Raw genomic sequence first — 19,179 nt, forward strand, 5'->3', positions numbered from 1 at the left:
TAGCTCTGGCAAGATAAGAATGATGCCCATTATTCATGTTATACATGTTTATTTCTATTAGTTTGTTTGTTATTACCTTTGTTTAAAGGCTTTTTCTGCCATTTCCCTAGCGGCTCTTTTCACTTCCTCAGGCACTGCATCTTTTTCCGCCTGTGACACTTGGTAAACTTTGTGTCCTGCATCCAAACGGTATGGGCCGCCCTTACCACCCAGTCCTGCTGTGTCTCTTCCCCCTGTAGGAAATGTGCACAGATTTCTCAACATCTTGTAATAACATACAATAAATCTATTTGCAAGTAAACGCATTGAATATGAGAAATGCATAAGCGAATATGTGAACTCTGAGAACGGGTGAAAGCTCAGAGAAACTCAAAACTAACTCTGGGTTAGTCCATGCTCAGGTCTCAACAATTTTTGCTCACCTGTGCCATTACAGTGAGAATCTATACCATTTACATATCCATAAGGGCAGTCCATAACAGAAATGTTTGCATGTTTCCTCTGCACGAAAGATACAGCATCCCTGGACAATCATTTCAGCTTCTTTGAGCCTTGTCAATGTTTTTATATTTTGTATTGACATGGCTAGGCACAGTGAGCACAGGGTCCACGACTGAATTACATTACTTTTAACTAATTGGGAAAGCCTATGTACATTGCAACTAAAATAGAAAAAGCCAATGCTCAGGATCTGGACTGCCCTTATAGGCGGGTATCACTCAGTCTGACATGCAAAAAGTATAGGTAAGGCACAGGCAACTTCGGCACTCCAGATGTTGTGGACTACATCTCACATAATGCTCTAACAGCTACAATGCTGGCAAAGCATCATGGGAGATGTAGTTCACAACATCTGGAGTGCCGACGTTGTCCAACCTGTGATATAGGTTCTGTCTGAGCTTTTGCCCGTTCTCAGAGTTCTCATATTCGTAGTTTTTGTTGCAATGCATATGTAGGAATAAGCACGCATGTACGGCACTGAAGAGGTTACATGAATAAACCTGATGTCAATTCAAAAAACCAAACAGAGTTAAAAATAAAAATAGTGTCTAATATATCATTCAGGAAGAGAATATTTGTGTTTCCATTGTTGCCTATTTACCTCTATTTGTCATTTTATAGAGAAGATGGCAGCCATATCCAGGTATACGTACATACAGCGTACTAACAGGCAGTTAAACTTCCAGAGAAAATAAATCATTGTCCTTTCTGTTGACCCTGGCAATATGATCACTATAATATGCAAATGTCAACCTGCCCTCCAGGGAACGAACTGAGAAACCGGGCTTGTTTAACACAGGTGTTATAATAGCCACATTCTAAGCATGAATAAACAGCAAGTGAAAAATGTCTGCATTAATGTCTCTCATGCAATGCTACTACAGCTGTTCCTGATTCAAATGGAGGTCTGGGAACACTAAGCTGGAATGTACCAAAACGCCAGGTATTGGGGGATGTGATATTCACGTAATGTCTTTTTTTCCCCCTCAAATTTCTTAAATGTATATTCCGCACAGTGAATTTCAATGAAGCTGTGCTGATACGTTAGGGACATTCCAAGTTCTATATCCCCTACAGCTTATAGTACTGGCTAAAGCTCTAAGAAAAATGCATAACCCTGAATAAAAGAGGGCGTGCTTTATAAAAGGTAAATTATAGGGGGTGGTGATTGAAGTTCCTGAAGCCGGCGTGACGCTTGGAGGTAAGCAGGGTGTGAGGGAGGGGGTTAGAAAAGTATAGTTGTAAATATAGAGAGATGTGTGTCCTCTTTTTTTTCATTTTAAAAAAAGTTCAGGTTTCAACAGATTAATTTATATATTAACGTTGTTATACCACCCTGGCTGTCAACCAGACAACAGATGTTATTTCCTGGTTGTTTAACTCAGTACAGATGAACTCAAGAGGCAGACAATTGCCCAGAGCATCTGACTTCTCATTGAGCTGCATTGGGAAGTCTGTGATTCGACACAAAAAGTCTAAAAAATATTCAACATGGTATAGAAAATACTCACAGACCTCATAAGTAACATGCGATCTAGATCAAATCCTAACCAAGTTAACAAAAAGTACAAAAAAAGTTCAGCAAATTCCTAGATCCAAGTACTTGTGAGAAAGGCACTAAATTTTTGGAATTTTTTGTTAAATTATTTAGGATTTAATTGAAATGTTATTTATGAGGTCTGTGAGTATTTTCTGTACCATGTTGCATATTTTTCAATAAACTGAGTACTTTTAGGATTCCAACTTGTGAAAATGATTTGAGCTAATTGATTACAAAGTGTGGTTCTATTTTGGAATTGTGGTGATAATGTATATTATAACCACTGCAGTAAACTGATTCTTTACTAAGAGTTTGAATGTCATATTATGGAAAAATATGGTCATTTCTAACATTTGTTGACACTTGACACTTGACTGAGATCAAATAGAATAATAGTATTATATTAAATCTAGCATAATACAGCAAAGGCAATGAAGCCACAAAACATTATCCACCCCTGTTCATGGTATCATCTCCAGCCACCATATAGCCTGCTAAGGTGAGTGTCCATATCCTGAGGTAAGAGTACCTGCATATACACAAAAAAATGTATATGACTGGAATCCTACCTTCTGAAGTAAAACCACAGCTAGATATAATGCATATCATTTACAGCTGTACATTTGTATGAAACATGAATACTAAATACTGTGTAACTTTGCCCACGTATCCCATCAGATGGGTTCTAATGCTTTTTCTGACTTTCACCTGATGGGACATTGGATTAAGCCAACCAATGAATCTAGAATGGACTGGAGAAACTTCACAGAGTGTCTCTCAGCAAATACCAGCTGTAGAAGTCATGTTAGTCACTGCATTGCTCTGTGAACCAAAAGCCTCAGCCTGTGTTATCACCATGCCCGAGCTGATAATTCTCCAGCAGGTGGAATGAATGAATGCACTCCACACAGGAATATGATGCTAGGTTTCCAGTTACAGTCATTCCCATGTAATATGAAGCCATAGCTGTCACCATCCAGAGTGATCAGCTTCCTGAGACTACAGATTTGTGTATCCTAAGATCCTGCTGCCAACCTCTGGTGTGTCCAGTGTCCAGCCCAAAGTCACAGTATTCCACAGTTCCTATATTCAGTCACAGCAGACATCTCCGCTCCCCCAACTCACATCCAAGAAGTGATAACAGTATGGGCTTCAACATAACATGCTTTATATATTATGCATCATATTATACAACACAGTTTTCCACCCAAAGGACTTACTAAGTATTCCCAGGGTAGAAATAGGACTTCCACTTCCACAATTGAACATTGCTACTATATAACAGTGACTATGCTGTCTAGGGACGCCTGTCGCCATCCATCAGTTTATTATAAAACCCTTAACAGTTTGATAAAAGTCAGGTTTCTAATTGGCACAGATGGGAAGTCTGTGACTGGACAGCCACAAAATAATTCTGGGAGGGGTTTAGTAGAGGAGTGCTGGCAAAAGCTACAGACAAGAGAACTTTTGCAAGCTTTTTCTAGATATAACTCCAATGAAAAAATGTACTACTAACCCCTAATGACCGCGGACATACTAGGTACGTCTGAAAAAAAACAAAAAACGGTTGTTAAGCTAGTACGTCCGCAGCAAAAATGACCCATGTACTTACCTGGACTGGCGATCCGGGGAGATCCTGGTCGGGGAGGACTGCCCGAGACCGCAGCAGTCCCCCTGCAGCAGCTCTGGCCACAGTGGCCCTCCAGGGCCATGTGATCACCACATGGCCGCAATAGGAGTCTATGGAGCTGCCAGCAGAGGGACTGTCTGTGCTGTCAGACAGTCCCCCTGACACCTAAAGTGAAAAAAATAAAAATCAAATAATAAAATAAATATATTATACATATATTACATATGTATAATATATTATAAAATAATTAAAACATTTTATAATATACTATACATATATAATGCATATACATGGTTTCATTATAAGTGTACTTAGAGATATATACACATATATCTCAAAATACACATATAATGTAATCATATATATGCATGATATATGTATAATATTAAATGCTTTAATTATTTTATAATATTTTATACATATATAGGAAATAAAAGTGTGTGTGTGTGTGTGTGCATATATATATATATATATATATATATATACACACACATGTATTATATGTGTATATATATATATATATATATATATATATATACACACACACACACACACGTTATATAAATATATAAATTTATATATATATATACACACACAGACACATACATTTTACATACCGTATATACTCGAGTATAAGCCGAGTTTTTCAGCACATTTTTTGTGCTGAAAAACCCCAACTCGGCTTATACTCGAGTCAATAGTCTGTATTATGGCAATTTGCATTGCCATAATACAGACAGGGGCTGTGGGGGCTGCAGAGAGATGTTACTTACCTTTCCTGCAGCTCCTGTCAGCTCTCTCCTCCTCTGCCGGTCCGTTCAGCTCTTCTGTCAGCTCACAGTGTAAATCTCGCGAGAGCCGCGGCTCTCGCGAGATTTACACTGGGAGCTGACCGAGGTGCTGAACGGACCGGCGGAGGAGGAGAGAGCTGACGGGAGCTGCAGGAAAGATAAGTTACATCTCTCTGCAGCCCCCACAGCCCCCTCCTACACAGTGCCCATCCACTGGACCACCAGGGAAGGAGAGCCCCCCTCCCTGGCCAGCTAGCAAGCAGGGAGGGGGGACGAAAAAATTTATATATAGCAATAATAATAAAAAAAATAAAAATAATAAAATAAAAATAATAATTAAATAAAAAATTATAATAAAATAAAATAATAATAATAATAAAAAAATTTAATGAAACAAAAAAAATATTAAAATAATAAAAAATAAAAATGCCCACCCCCCACCAATGCTCTGCATCACACTCTGCATTACACACACACATACACACACTGCATTCATACACACACACACTGCATTCATACACACACACACTGCATTCATACACACACACACTGCATTCATACACACACACTGCATTCATACGCACACACTGCACTCATACACACACACACTGCATTCATACACACACACACTGCATTCATACACACACACTGCACTCATACACACAGCATTCTCATACACACACACTGCACTCATACACACAGCATTCATACACACACACTGCACTCATACACACACTGCACTCATACACACACTGCACTCATACACAGCATTCTCATACACACACACACTGCACTCATACACACAGCATTCTCATACACACACACTGCATTCATATACACACTGCACTCATACACACACTGCACTCATACACACTGCATTCTCATACACACACTGCATTCTCATACACACACACTGCATTCATACACACACACTGCATTCTCATACACACACACTGCATTCTCATACACACACTCTGCATTCTCATACACACACTGCATTCATTATATACACACACTGTAAATAAATATTCAATTAATATAATTTTTTAAGGATCTAATTTTATTTAGAAATTTACCAGCAGCTGCTGCATTTCCCACCCTAGTCTTATACTCGAGTCAATACGTTTTCCCAGTTTTTTGGGGTAAAATTAGGGGCCTCGGCTTATATTCGGGTCGGCTTATACTCGAGTATATACGGTATATATATTTAACTATTAATTTTGCATAATTATTTGATTTTATTAAATATAATTTGAGGGAACTGCCTGACAACCCAGGCAGACATTCCAGATAATTTAATTGGCAAGCCCTATATTGACCCTCTAACTTTCTAAAACACCATAAAACCTTTACATGGGGAGTATTGTTATACTTGGGAGATTTCGCTGAACACAAATATGAGTGTTTTAAAAAAGTAAAACTTATCATGACTATAATATCACCAGTGAAAGTGCAGTTTTTGTTAAAAAAATGTTTTTAAAAAGGGTTATTCTGGCCAGCGTTTGTGACTAAGTGGCTACTACAAAAGACTGGATATACCCCATTTTGAATAGCCTGGGTTGTCTACATTTGCAAATGGTATACCATGATGGGGTTAATTCAAATTCCTGGGCTACCATATGGTCTCAAAAGGCAACATAGACCCAGCAAAACAAGCTGGCAAATTGAAATGGGCAAACCCTATATTAACCCTGTAACTTTGCAAAACACCATAAAACCTGTACATGCGGGGTTATATTGGGGGGTTATTGTTATACTCCGGAAACTTCGCTGAACACAAATATGAGTTTTTCAAAACAGTAAAACACATCACAATGATGATATTGTCAGTGAAAGTAACGTTTATTGCATTTTTCACACACAAACGGCACTTTCACTGTTGATATCACTGTTGTGATACGTTGCAACACTAATATTTGTGTTCATCGAAATCTCCGATATTTTTTCCCAGCCAAAAGCTGCAGACTATACAAGACAGGCACAGTGAGAGGCAGCCTAGTGGGTCTTTGATAAGGCCCCTTGGCTGTCTCTCAGTGTGTTACAAAGGGGCTGTCTCTGACGACTACGAGTATAGCACAACAGACCAAGGTGTTGAACTCCCCAGCTGCCATTACATTCTGCACCACGAACAGGCCCCCAGAGCCTCTGGCCCTCAGTTCATGACTGATATGCCAAAGTGCTCAGTCTACCCCTGGCTACATATGTGTATGAATTGGACATTGATATGCCTATCAGCAGATATCAGATCTGTTGAATATTCTAACTTTTGGCTGGACTCTGGACACAACAGAGATTGGCAGCAGGACGTTAGGATACAAATAAAATGTCCCATGACTATAAAAAAATAAAATAAAACGATTCTGCTATTTTGGAAGGGGTACAAGCCTGATAACTATTAAGAAATCTTAGCAATTAGTAACTACATGTATAAAAAAACCAATTACTATTAGAAAAATGTAGCAGTAAGACAATCATGTAAGTTAAAAAAAGGTTATAGTTTAAGAATTATGTCGTGTGATGTATGATTATTGCAGCAATGTTTGCTTAATCTTTCTCCTTTATGTTTTATTTTAATTGTATTTATTATTTATTGATGTGTGTAATTTCAAAGAAAATAAACTAACACAGACGTAGATGGTTATGGTAAAAACTCAACTATTTATTTAAATAGTAATTTAATTAAGTATCTATATAAATGTAGAACAGTGCTCTTTATCTAGAAACCAGGGGGGGTGAGGCCAATGTGAAAATTAACCAGTTTTTAACAAACAAACTTTATAAAGAACAGACAAAATCTCTATGCTCCTATATCACACTGAACATATACTTAGCCTGGAGGGCACTACAAAGCTAATAACCCCAACCAAAGCAGATTTTCCCATTTAAACTCGAGCTTTCACTTGCGTTTGATATTACACCATATGTAGTTTTTAATAACATATCTAACAAAGTTAACATTCTACTCTCTTACAACAGTATAAATAGATGCATTGACTCTGCTGGAAGATTATGATGGACAGGCGTCATTACCATTTTGAAATTCCAAGAGAGACGCCTTGTATAAAAAAGGAGATCACACAAGCCACTCTATAGATTCTTTATCTACACACTAGCTGGGTGTCTTATGCTGCAGGCAGCACAGGTGTTCTCAAGTGATTTATGAAAACCTGGGATTAACATATGTAATGCTTGTTAAGATTTGTGACAGAAGTGCCAAACAATTCTTAGAAGGAAATCACAAAAAGTAAAAAAAAGATGACAGCATGCCAGTAACGCTAAAGAAAACACATGTGGAAAGCATACGCAGTCAGCCCCTTCCTTCACATTCTCATCTAGTTATGAAAGCATTTTGGTGTTAAAGCAAAATAGAGAAAATCCCAAGTTAAAAAAAAATAATAAAGCAACGTATGTATGTCTGGTAGGTAACAAAAGATCACTGTGAAAAGTATATTAGCTTTTTTTTTTTTTTAAAGTAAATCAAGTCTTATTATATATAGTTAACATTGGGAGATGCTCAAATTGCAATGTGAATTTTAACCAATGCTGTAACATTGAAATGCAATATATTAATTTGTTTAATGACATCATGCGATGCGCTAGGTTGATATTAACGGACATAGCAATGCAAAGTTATTGATTTGGCGTTCGGTGGTTCGCACGCTATGCATTTTATGTAAACAGCAATAAGTATTTTTCTTTAAACAGATATTGTTATATTTTAATAATATAAAACAATTGCTCCACCTGGTTATATGTGCACTTTAAAATCTCAATTACCAAGTTTCTTTTTTTAATGCCTTCTGCCTGAATGCACACTATCTCTTAGATAACAAGCGTATGGACTGTCCTGGCTAGCTATACTTTGTAGAGTGGTATTCGATATTTGTATTGAATGCCTTTTTATTCATTTATAGGATGAATTTCTGATCTTTCATCAATATGACATTTTATATACATGCATGCTATGTAATTCTAGCTAAATAATGGATGAGACAAGAGGGGTTGGCTAAGATAACTCTGTCAGTACAAAAATGAAGTAGAATATAGAGAATATGTGTGGGATCCTGAAAATCTGTAAAAGGAAGACCTTTAACCCCTTAAGGACACATGACATGTGTGACATGTCATGATTCCCTTTTATTCCAGAAGTTTGGTCCTTAAGGGGTTAAAGGGCCACTCTAGGCACCCAGACCACTTCAGCTTAATGAAGTGGTCTGGGTGCCAGGTCCAGCTAGGGTTAACCCATTTTTTTTATAAACATAGCAGTTTCAGAGAAACTGCTATGTTCATAATAGGGTTAATCCAGCCTTCAAAGCCTCTAGTGGCTGTCTCATTGACAGCCGCTAGAGGCGCTTGCGTGATTCTCACTGTGAAAATCACAGTGAGAGCACGCAAGCGTCCATAGGAAAGCATTGATAATGCTTTCCTATGAGACCGGCTGAATGCGCGCGCAGCTCTTGCCGCGCGTGCGCAATTCAGCCGAATGGGAGGGGAGGAGGAGGATCGGAGGAGAAGAGCTCCCCGCCCGGCGCTGGAGAAAGGTACGTTTTAACCCCTTTCCTCTCCCCAGAGCCTGGCGGGAGGGGGTCCCTGAGGGTGGGGGCACCCTCAGGGCACTATAGTGCCAGGAAAACGAGTATGTTTTCCTGGCACTATAGTGGTCCTTTAATGACATGGAGGTAATGAGGACAGGGTTCAGTTGAGTAAAAGGAAGGTCAATTAGATCACAGAAAATATATTTTATTAGTAATAAAGAAAATGTTTATTTAGCAATTAATATTTTGGAAACTCCTATTCCTTACACAGTACTTGGTCATTAAAATATACCATTAAGTATTAAAAACACTATAGTTAAATTCTCTTTGTTGACCTGTCTAATATTTATTTCTATTTTTACAGTATCAGAAAACTGCACTGGATATTCATAGTGGGGTTGTTCAATGAATGTATAACAAAGCAAACATCTAGTCCCTTCTTTCTTATAATATATAAATTCCCTTTATAGCTGCTGACTGACAGGGTAATCATTTGCAAAGTATGTAAGAAGTCGCCAAACTCTGTCAGATACATAAATCGCAAACCTACTATTTCCTCACATTTTATCTGTTCTGAATGTAATGTGACATGTACTATCAGAGTTAGCCAATTTGTACAGCTGAGAAGAAACTCATTTCAATAATTAGCAACTTTAAATGAATTCTTCATTCAGCCAATACTTTTAACTCCCTCTTTATGTCCATGAAGAGGACAGCACAGAGCTGTAATAAATATGACTTCCTTTAACCCCTTAAGGACACATGACATGTGTGACATGTCATGATTCCCTTTTATTCCAGAAGTTTGGTCCTTAAGGGGTTAAAGCCAAGCAGGGTTATTCACTAAACTGGACATTTCAGAGAAATGACGACAGCACATTTTTAACATAAAAACACAAAAATAAAGCACCGCGCTTACAGCAGCAGTGGCTTAGTATCTAACAGCTCAAAATACATAGTAAAAACAAAGAGAAAGTTACCTGTGCTCTGGCCCAAATGCCTATGTACATTTAAACAAAATGGAGGCTCTTTAGTTTTATTCCAATGGCCCTTTGAATTCATATCTCATTAAAGATGTTTACACTTTGTCTGATACCAGAAAAGTTTATTGTATGTGTAGAAGCCCTATAACGGGTTAAATGTGAAAATGTTTATAAAATACCCCTTCCTGTCTCATTGGAGATTCTTGGCTGATATCAGCAAATCTAATCGCTAGTGTAGGACTCACTTTTTGGGGCTTGCCTTGATGTGGCTGGTAAGCTTAAATTCAAATGGCCATTGGAATAAAACTAAAGAGCCTCCATTTTGTTTAAATGTACATAGGGATTTGCACCAGAGCGCAGGTGTTTTTAAATTTTTAACATAGATGAGCTTGTCAAAAATATTCTTCCATTTTGTGCTAGCCTACATTTTGCAATTTCCTGGTTTATTCCCAGTTTAGTGAATAATGTTGATTCTAAGTGTTACACAAAACCCCCGATGTATGTTCTACACCTCACCAAAATAATAATGTAACAAAAAACAGAGAATGTAAAATCTCTGTGAAAGGGCAAAAGCTCAAAGAAACCTCAATAGCTTTCGCTTTGGGCAGTCACCACATTTGTGCCATTACAGAGAGAACCATTTGCATCTGATCTCATCCATTAGGACAGTGCAGATCCAAAATTCCAGCAAGTTTATGTAAGCTTTTGTCCATTCTCAGAGTTCTCTGTGTCTGTGTAAAAATAATAATGTAACCTAACACAGTATATCTGAGATAACCTAGACAGCCCAGGCGGTCAAGACTGTTATTGTGTTTACAATTTGTATAAGCTTATCACATCAAATACCAAAGGAGTGCTCAAAATAAAGATATTTTTACACCTATTTGTATTCATCACTCCATAGTTTTTTTTTTATTATTTAATGTATTAATGGAAATATCTGCTTGAAAATATTTTCATGGTGAATTTTTTTGGTCTCCTCCTCTTTGGGCCCAATGGCTTATACACTCACTTGGAAGGTGTTCCAATTGATAGGGTGGTCAACACTGTGGGCAGTGACTGGTCCCAGATTCCCAGCACCTTACTTGGACCTTACTAGGAGCACCATGAAAGATGAATCTGTGGTCCCTCACAGTCAATATATAGTCCACTGGCTTCACAGTGCAGGTTCTATATAGCAGCTACACTGTGAAGACTGAATTTTACAACGTGACAGGAGGCTTCATATTTTGCATAATCTCTCTTTACTAGCTCCACAGCAGCTAAGAAACACATAGAAAAAAGAACCAACGTACATCAGGTGCAATGACCTAATCACTTCCTCTTTCTTTGCTGCTCCATCAAGCAGACAGGTCAGAGTATTACTCTTCTCCATTACTTTATGTTTATATTGCCTTTTTTTAAGGTTGTTTCTGTATGATATATTTTGATATGCATTGCTGTTTGTTCTTGCTGTGCTTTTGTACTGTGTGCAGCTGTGTTTTTTCTATGTTATTTATTGTGTTTCTACCTTATTCTTGGTTTCTGCCCTCTCCCCTCCTTGCTCTCACTTTTGAGGGGGCTTTTGAGTTTTGCTGGGGTTGCATGTTAATGTTGAATTAGGCCATTTATATAAGCTGTTCAAAGGGATTTCACCCGCAACCTTGTATTAACCATTAGAGCATGGATTAGTGCTCTCTATCAGGACAGTGCCCTGCAATCAAGGGGTGAGCCCCCTACTATATTTTTTACTGCAGTGTGCTACTGAGTGGAGACATGCTGTTACAGTCTCTGTTAACTGCTGGACAGGATGTCCAGGACATAGTGCTTATATGAATATTTCCCATAACCTTGTATTTATTTATTACTGGTATTTATAAAGGGCCAACAAATTCAACAGCGCTGTACAATTAGTGGAGGAAGTACAATATACACAGACAAACACAAAAGGTAGAGAGGGCCCTGCCTGTAAGCTGATATCTAGCCATTTAAGCTCTTTTATACAAAGTGCTTAAATGGACCATTAACTATTAGAGCATGGATTAGTGCTCTCTATCAGGACTGTGGCCTGCAGCCCTGCACTCAAGGGGTAAGCAAGTATTTTTACTGCACTCTGATACTGAATGGAGACATGATGCTGCAGCCTCTGTTAACTGCTGGACAAGATTTCCAGGACATACTGCTTAAAGGAATATCTCCCATAACCTTGAATTAAAGGACCACTATAGTGCCAGGAAAACAAACTCGTTTTCCGGGCACTATATGGTCTTTAGGTCCCCCCCCACCATCATGGCCCTCCTCCCGCCAGGTTCTAGAATGAGGAAGGGGTTAAACACTTACCTTTCTCCAACGCCGGGCTCCCTCTGCGGCTGAATGCGCATGCGCGCCAAGAGCCGCGCGCGTTCAGTCAGTCTACAGGAAAGCATTCTCAATGCTTTCCTATGGACGCAAGCGTCTTCAAGCGTCTTCTCACTGTAAAAATATCACAGTGAGAAGCGTGGAAGCGCCTTTAGCGGCTGTCAGTGAGACAGCCACTAGAGGCTGGATTAACCCTAAAGTAAACATAGTAGTTTCTCTAAAACTGCTATTTTTACAGCAGGCAGGGTTAACCCTAGATGGACCTGGCACCCAGACCACTTCATTAAGCAGAAGTGGTCTGGGTGCCTATAGTGGTCCTTTAACTGTTTGAGCACAGATTAGTGCTCTCTGTCAGAGCTGTGGCCAGCAGTCAAGGGTTCATACCCTGTGCACCTGGAGTGAACACCCCCCCCCCCCCCCCTCTATATATTTTACTACACTGTGCTATTGAGTGGAGACATTCTGCTACACCCTCTGTTACATTTCCAGGACATACTTCTTAAAGGACCATCTCCCATAACCTTCAATTAACCGTTTGAGCACAGGTTAGTGCTCTCTATTAGGGCTGTGGCCTGCACTGAAGGGTTCATACCCTGTGCACCTGGGGTGAGGCCCCTACTATATGTGTGCTGCTGAGTGGAGGCATGCTGTTGCATCCTCTGTCTACTGGGTGAGCCCCGGTCTATTTTATTTGGCCACTGTTAAGATTACAACCCTGCAGGGGTTTCTGTGAACATTGCCTGCTTCTATGGTAGTCTAGTCTGTTTGCCCTGCATTATGAAATTGCCTACTAATTTGTGTCTTCTACAGGGGTATCCCATATCGTGAAAAATCTACCTGTACTTTTTTTTGGGTGAGCCCCAATTCTGTGTCACACAATTTGCCACTATGGAAGATTCCCTGGCTAACCCTGTGGAATTTCAGGTCATGATACACACAACGGTGACTGCATTCGTGGAGAAAAAACTCTCAAATGTACTGACAGGAGGGACCGTCCCCTCACCGTTATTGGCCACTACCAGTGGTGTATCCTGGTTTTGTGCTGCCCTAGGGTCCTCCCCATTATAGCAGGCGCCACTGGAATGGCGAAGACACTAGACCTCTTTGGTCTAAGGACAAAGCCCCTGCCAAACGCAGTACACTGGCACCTGCCCTGGCCCCACGGTTAGACCCCTCCTCGGCTGAGGACTGCAACATTATCTGTCCATCATGGAACAAAGGCACGCGGAGGCATCGGGGTCTGAGGACGACTGGGGTTCGGAATCCACATATGGCTCTGCATTCGTGTGCAGGTTTTTCTGGGTGAGCCCCAGGTAGCTGAGAGTGACGCTGCCTCACACTCTACTGACCAAGAAGACACGAAAGCGATCCTGGATCCTACTGGTCAAAGGCTGTGTAACCTACAATATCCATCACCCACGTTCGAGAGACTGGTCACCTCTCGAACACCTGGCCAACTTTATGTACCTTGGCACTTCACCTGCCTCCTCAGCTCGGATCCATGGGGGCTTCATGAAACTACTGAAACCAGTGATGAATTAGGTAAGGGGAATGCGTTGCATTATTTACCTGGACGATATCCTTCTGTTCGGTTCAGAGAATTCAAGACTGCATCAAAATTCACAATTCTCCACAGTCCGGCTGGAATTGTGGTCTTTCGTAGTGGATGGTCCACTTCTTATGATTCGTAATCGACTCCATGTCTTGCACACTAAAGCTTTCCCCTTCAAAGGTTTCCTCTATCCTCAAGGAAATTTGCACGATCCTCCACTGCAACACTGTGACCCTCTACACACTCGCACTGATTGTGGGCTACTGCTCTCCTCCATGCAGGCTATCTTCCCAGACCCACTACATTACCGGGACATGCAGCACTTCCTGGTAAGGTTTCCTCAGGCAAACCCCTGCAACCAACCGGACTTTGTTGCATACCAGCTTGTGGGGCTGCGGTGACAACCTGCAAAAGCGCAACCACAGAAAGCGTGTGCACATTTTAGGAATTCTCCCTTCACATACCAGGAATTCTTAGTGGGGTCCTTCACTATCCGCAGACTGGTAAAGGAGTTCTCCATTTGTTGCATCCTACTCAACATGGACAGAGCATTGACAGTCAAGTATATCAATCACCTGGACAGAGCCAGCTCCCGTCTCCTACCAGGCATCATGAACGGCATCTTCAAATTCTGCCTTCCTCGCAGGATCTCCCCAAGGGCAGACTAACTCCCGGGGGAGACACATCTCAACACAGATTGGTTCTCCAACCTTCAGAGGGACCTCCTAAATTCAGTGTTCTACAATTGGCTGCTGGATCCGGAGTGCACAATGGTGGTCGCATTCCTGCCAGCTGGGCCTTGTATGCTTTTCCCTCCTTTGCAATGATGTAAAAGATTATATAAAAAAATAGACATTTCATAATACTGTTTACAATAAAATTGATCAATCACAAAGGTAATGGGTCACTCAATCTTCAGAGCCATAGACAGCAGGCTCTGGCTGTATCAGCAGGTGAATAATAAGATTATTCAAACTATCAGCTGAACAACATAATCTCCTCTTTTCCCAGGTAAGTATGAATCAAGCGATATCATATGAGGTAGGTAAGAAATTTTACTTCAAAATAAAAACAGGTGTACAAAAACAACAGCAGTACATGCTGTAAATAAAAACAGAAAAATCCAATAACACTAATGCGTTTCAATCTATTTGGTCTTTATCAAAGTGTGTATCAGTCTCCACTCCGTGCTTGTTTTTAAACTGTGTATCCAGGAAAATATCCATCCCCTGTGTTCAGCGAGTAACACTGCCTTGGGAGTCAACCTTGTTTCCCGGACCTTCAGGGACTGGCCTGTGAGGATCTCCTCCTCCTACATTCATACCTGATTTTTCTCGCGGACCCAAAGGTGAACTCACATCTTCTATTCCTGGAGGGTCAGCTAACCCTGGTGGCTTGGACTTTTTCTGGGGTTCTTGGCAATTTGGCGGACTATCGCAGGCTGCTAGGGACCTCTTAGGAGACTCTTGGGCCCCAGGGATACGACGATGCTGCCTCTACATCTGGGCATTCCCGGTCTGGTTGGTGTTTGGAACAGAAACCTTGATCCTTGGTCTGGGGACTACAGATGGGCAAGGATCCTGTGTACCAACTACCCAGTGACATCCACCTTTGGCATATGGGATGTGGATTTCGTTCTCCATTTGTCTATGGGACTGGGCATCTACTGAAGGACTTTTATGCTTGGTCTGGTACTCTTCCACCATGTACCGGATGTTTGGGTGCTTGACATGAATGTTTTTCCTTATTTACCGATGGCCTATGTCTCTCGTCGCACTATTCAGATTCTTCATTAGTTTTCTATTCCTTTCTCAGGGTTAAAATTGCAAAATATGAAGCCTCCTGTCATGTTGTAAAATTGAAGATTATACTAGCTTTGGTGTACTAATAATCTTAATTTTAGTAATGACAGGAGGCAAGTATTTTCCCACCCTGCTTTGCTATCCCACCCTTTCTGTTCGCTTTCTTTGTATGTATCACTGGTCTAAGGTAGGTTGGGCTCTTTGTTTTGTGTTTACATGGATAATTTTATTTCCATTGGTTTGGAATTGTCATTGGAGTTTTACATGATTGTTGTTCAGTTATCAGATTGTAGTTTACAAATTACTAATATGCAATGATGTATACTGTTTGTTACTTCAGATGTTGCATTTAGGAATTATTGTTATTGCTTGTTATATGTTTGCTTCTGCTTGATGTCACTCTCTGAAAGAGGAAGCGATGAGGTCATTATACCTCATGTACATCCTACTCTCTTGTGATTGGTTCTTTTTTTCTGTGTTTCTTTGCTGCTGTGTGAAGCTAGTAAAGAGAGACTATGCAAAATATGAAGCCTCCTGTCATTACTAAAATTAAGATTATTAGTGAACTAAAGCTAGTATAATCTTCAATTATATGTTGATTTGCTTGGAAGGGGATCCAGAGAAGGAGAATGAGTGAACTGACTGGGATGATATTTAGGAGACCAATCCTAAACAGCAGTGCGACTGTTACTATGGATACAGTGCTGTATGGTCTTATGTGCTGATACAGGGCTTCAGACACTCTTTTTTTAACATAGGGATACCATACAAACTTCTGAAACCATGGTAATTACACTCACATATAGTACACTCACATATAGTAGGCTATAATGGGGGACACAATGATATTTTTAAAAACAGTCTGATCCCCATGGTTGTATTATGTGAACAGTCATCCTTATAATATGCAATTGAACCCTCTTTCCACTGTGAGATGCAGTCATTCACCCCCTATATCCTCCCTTCTCCTTACTAATTTTCTCTCACTTTTTTTTCTCATCATTATATGTTAGGTTACTGATTTGATCTATCCTATTTTGTTAAAACAGTGTCATCTCTCTTCTGTACAAGAGAATTAAATTATCCATTCCTGTTGTGCACTTATCCAATGCCTTTCAAAAATAAAGAAATATATATAATTATATATCGAATGTAAGGCTACACTATGTCATCTTGGAAGCCACCACAAACTATCCTCTCTTTATTTGTAAATTTAGAGGGAAGGAAGAAATACTAACCAGTACCACCAGCCCATGTATTCCCCCCGACATGGGGTGTGTTATCTGGGTCCATTTTGCCGTGTTTTGGTGAATTTACATCTAATCCACTCTCCTTCTCCACTGTAATCTAAAACAAAAGAGAAAAATATAGAGATTACATTACATATCAAATAAAATCATATTTGCCAATGTATCAATGTTACTATGTGCCTCTAATAACATATCATGAACTGGGTGGGTCCAAAACAAAGTGTCAAAAGAGGTAAACACACACACACACACACACAAAGTTCCCACAGTGATACTAGCAAAATTAACATTAATACATTTTATATACAAACTTCCAAAATAATTTCAAAAATTGACAAAACCTTTGAAATATTTGTATCTATAAAGAGGGCACAGTTATTTCAGGGTTATTAACGTTGATAGTAGTGATGTTTTAATGCATCTACAGTATTAATCCTTTGGCAGGTTTGCGGTTAGTTGAAATGCATACATGCCACATTGCAGCTGTTATGTTTAGTACACTGAAAAATGTTTTACAACTAAACATTGAAGGTATCCCTTTCCAAACCAGAGGATTCCTGACCTCCCATAATGAATGCTATAGATAGCAAGAGAGAGGCATGAGAGCCAGTTACGTATCAATGCCGAAATTAGCAGGGCCAGTAATGCAGACACAAACATGTTCAGGAGAGGTCTTGATGATTTCTCTGAAACTGGTACATTTTATATATATCATTTTTAATTTATATAGCACAAGCAAATTCCGTAGCGCTGATATATATATAAATGTTTTGTTGTTTTTGTTTTTTAGCTTACAATGCAATGGGAAAACAAGACTAAAAAGTAAATGCGTTTAGAAGATCAAATTAGATTGAGCAGACTGAGCAGTTTATTGGTTACACAGTTATCGTAATATGATAAGCTGGGTTTACAGGGATGAGTTTTAATGGAATGTTAGAGAGGGAGAGAGTCCAAGTTACAATGGTACCGAGTTCCAGACTTGTGGGATAGCATAGAAAGCAGTCATTGTGATTAAAATGGTTTTAGCCTACTGCTATATAAGCTGGCAGACCTATTCTGTAAGGAAGGGGGTAAACAGAGTACGGGGAGTTAAACAATTTAATTATTCCTCAGTTTTCAAAACCACGTGAAATAGCAACATACTCCCCTGAGTAACAATTTCCCCCTATATCTACCTTGGATAGGTGATTTTATACACTGTATAAAAGTTCAAGTCAGTTTGGAACAAAGTGCTCTGTATGTAATATATTGAATCAATTGGTCCCAGGAGCACATTAATACTGCATTTCTGTTCTATTTATTATATCAAACGATTGACCAATGTCAGGTTACAGAACCTCTCCCAACCAAATCAGCCTCATTGTAGGGGCCTTTTAAAACCTTGCTAAAATTCCCAAGAGATGCATATTCCACTGAGTGGTTTCATCTCATAAGAGCAATCGTTAGGTTAGGATCTGCCAAAACGCTGGTACTTTATAAGCAGTAACAGCTAACAGGTGTATGCAATCCACGACTACATTTTGTAACTAACCCTCACTATAAATGCCCAAATCCTTCAAATCTACCAACTAAAAGATTGTTTTACTAATATAGTTATGCCCACTTAACTTCACAGGACAGATGCATATGGAAACTCAGTTATTCTTTTTTTTTTTTTTTTTACGTAAAGGATTGTTGCTAAACCCGCATATGGATTGTGTAAGCTGGGCTTGGCAGGCAGGCAGGCTGTGAATTTGAGAATTGCACCTGGGGTCTCATTTTATGAATATATTTAGTGCGATATTCAACCTTCTGTTAAATCTACATTTAGACATTATTTACCAAGTTGCCAGGAGAAGGACATTTAAAGACTATGAAAAAGGGAACACATGTGTGAGGCCTCTATTAAATTTAATTTTACCAACCATTCCATAGAACCATTAAAGATTCTCCTGTTAAATATCAGACAAGAAATATATTCTGTTTTGTTAATGCGGTGATGTGCATGCTGGTTATGCTAGCTACAAACCTGCTCAACTTATGGATCTTGGTTATATTTCAGTTTAAAAAGGTCTCTTCAATTTTTAAGGTCAGCACCCCTGGTGACTGAGGAATTCCCAGCATTTGACAATAGGGCAAAATAACGGCTGGCACATTGATGGCAAACTTTAGAAAGCTAAAATATAACTTATGTGAGTCTAATATTAACAATTTACTTTTCACAGTGCAGAAAAAGTGTACTAGTGAAAACCCATACAGACTCTCAAAATGTCTACAAT

General features: G+C 39.5%; 1 protein-coding gene across 1 annotated transcript in view; it reads right to left on the bottom strand.

Annotated features, from left to right (window-relative positions):
- Positions 1–19,179, bottom strand: part of VWA8 (von Willebrand factor A domain containing 8) — a 376,054-nt gene that overhangs the window by 40,829 nt on the left and 316,046 nt on the right. The window contains exons 39-40 of the mRNA XM_063425968.1: positions 16,910–17,018; positions 77–233 (exon numbers count right to left, since the gene is read on the bottom strand). Coding sequence (XP_063282038.1) covers positions 77–233; positions 16,910–17,018 — 266 coding nt within the window. The remainder of the gene's footprint in view (positions 1–76; positions 234–16,909; positions 17,019–19,179) is intronic.

The sequence above is a fragment of the Pelobates fuscus genome, chromosome 1, assembly GCF_036172605.1.
Source record: "Pelobates fuscus isolate aPelFus1 chromosome 1, aPelFus1.pri, whole genome shotgun sequence".
Classification (NCBI taxonomy): Eukaryota; Metazoa; Chordata; class Amphibia; order Anura; family Pelobatidae; genus Pelobates; species Pelobates fuscus.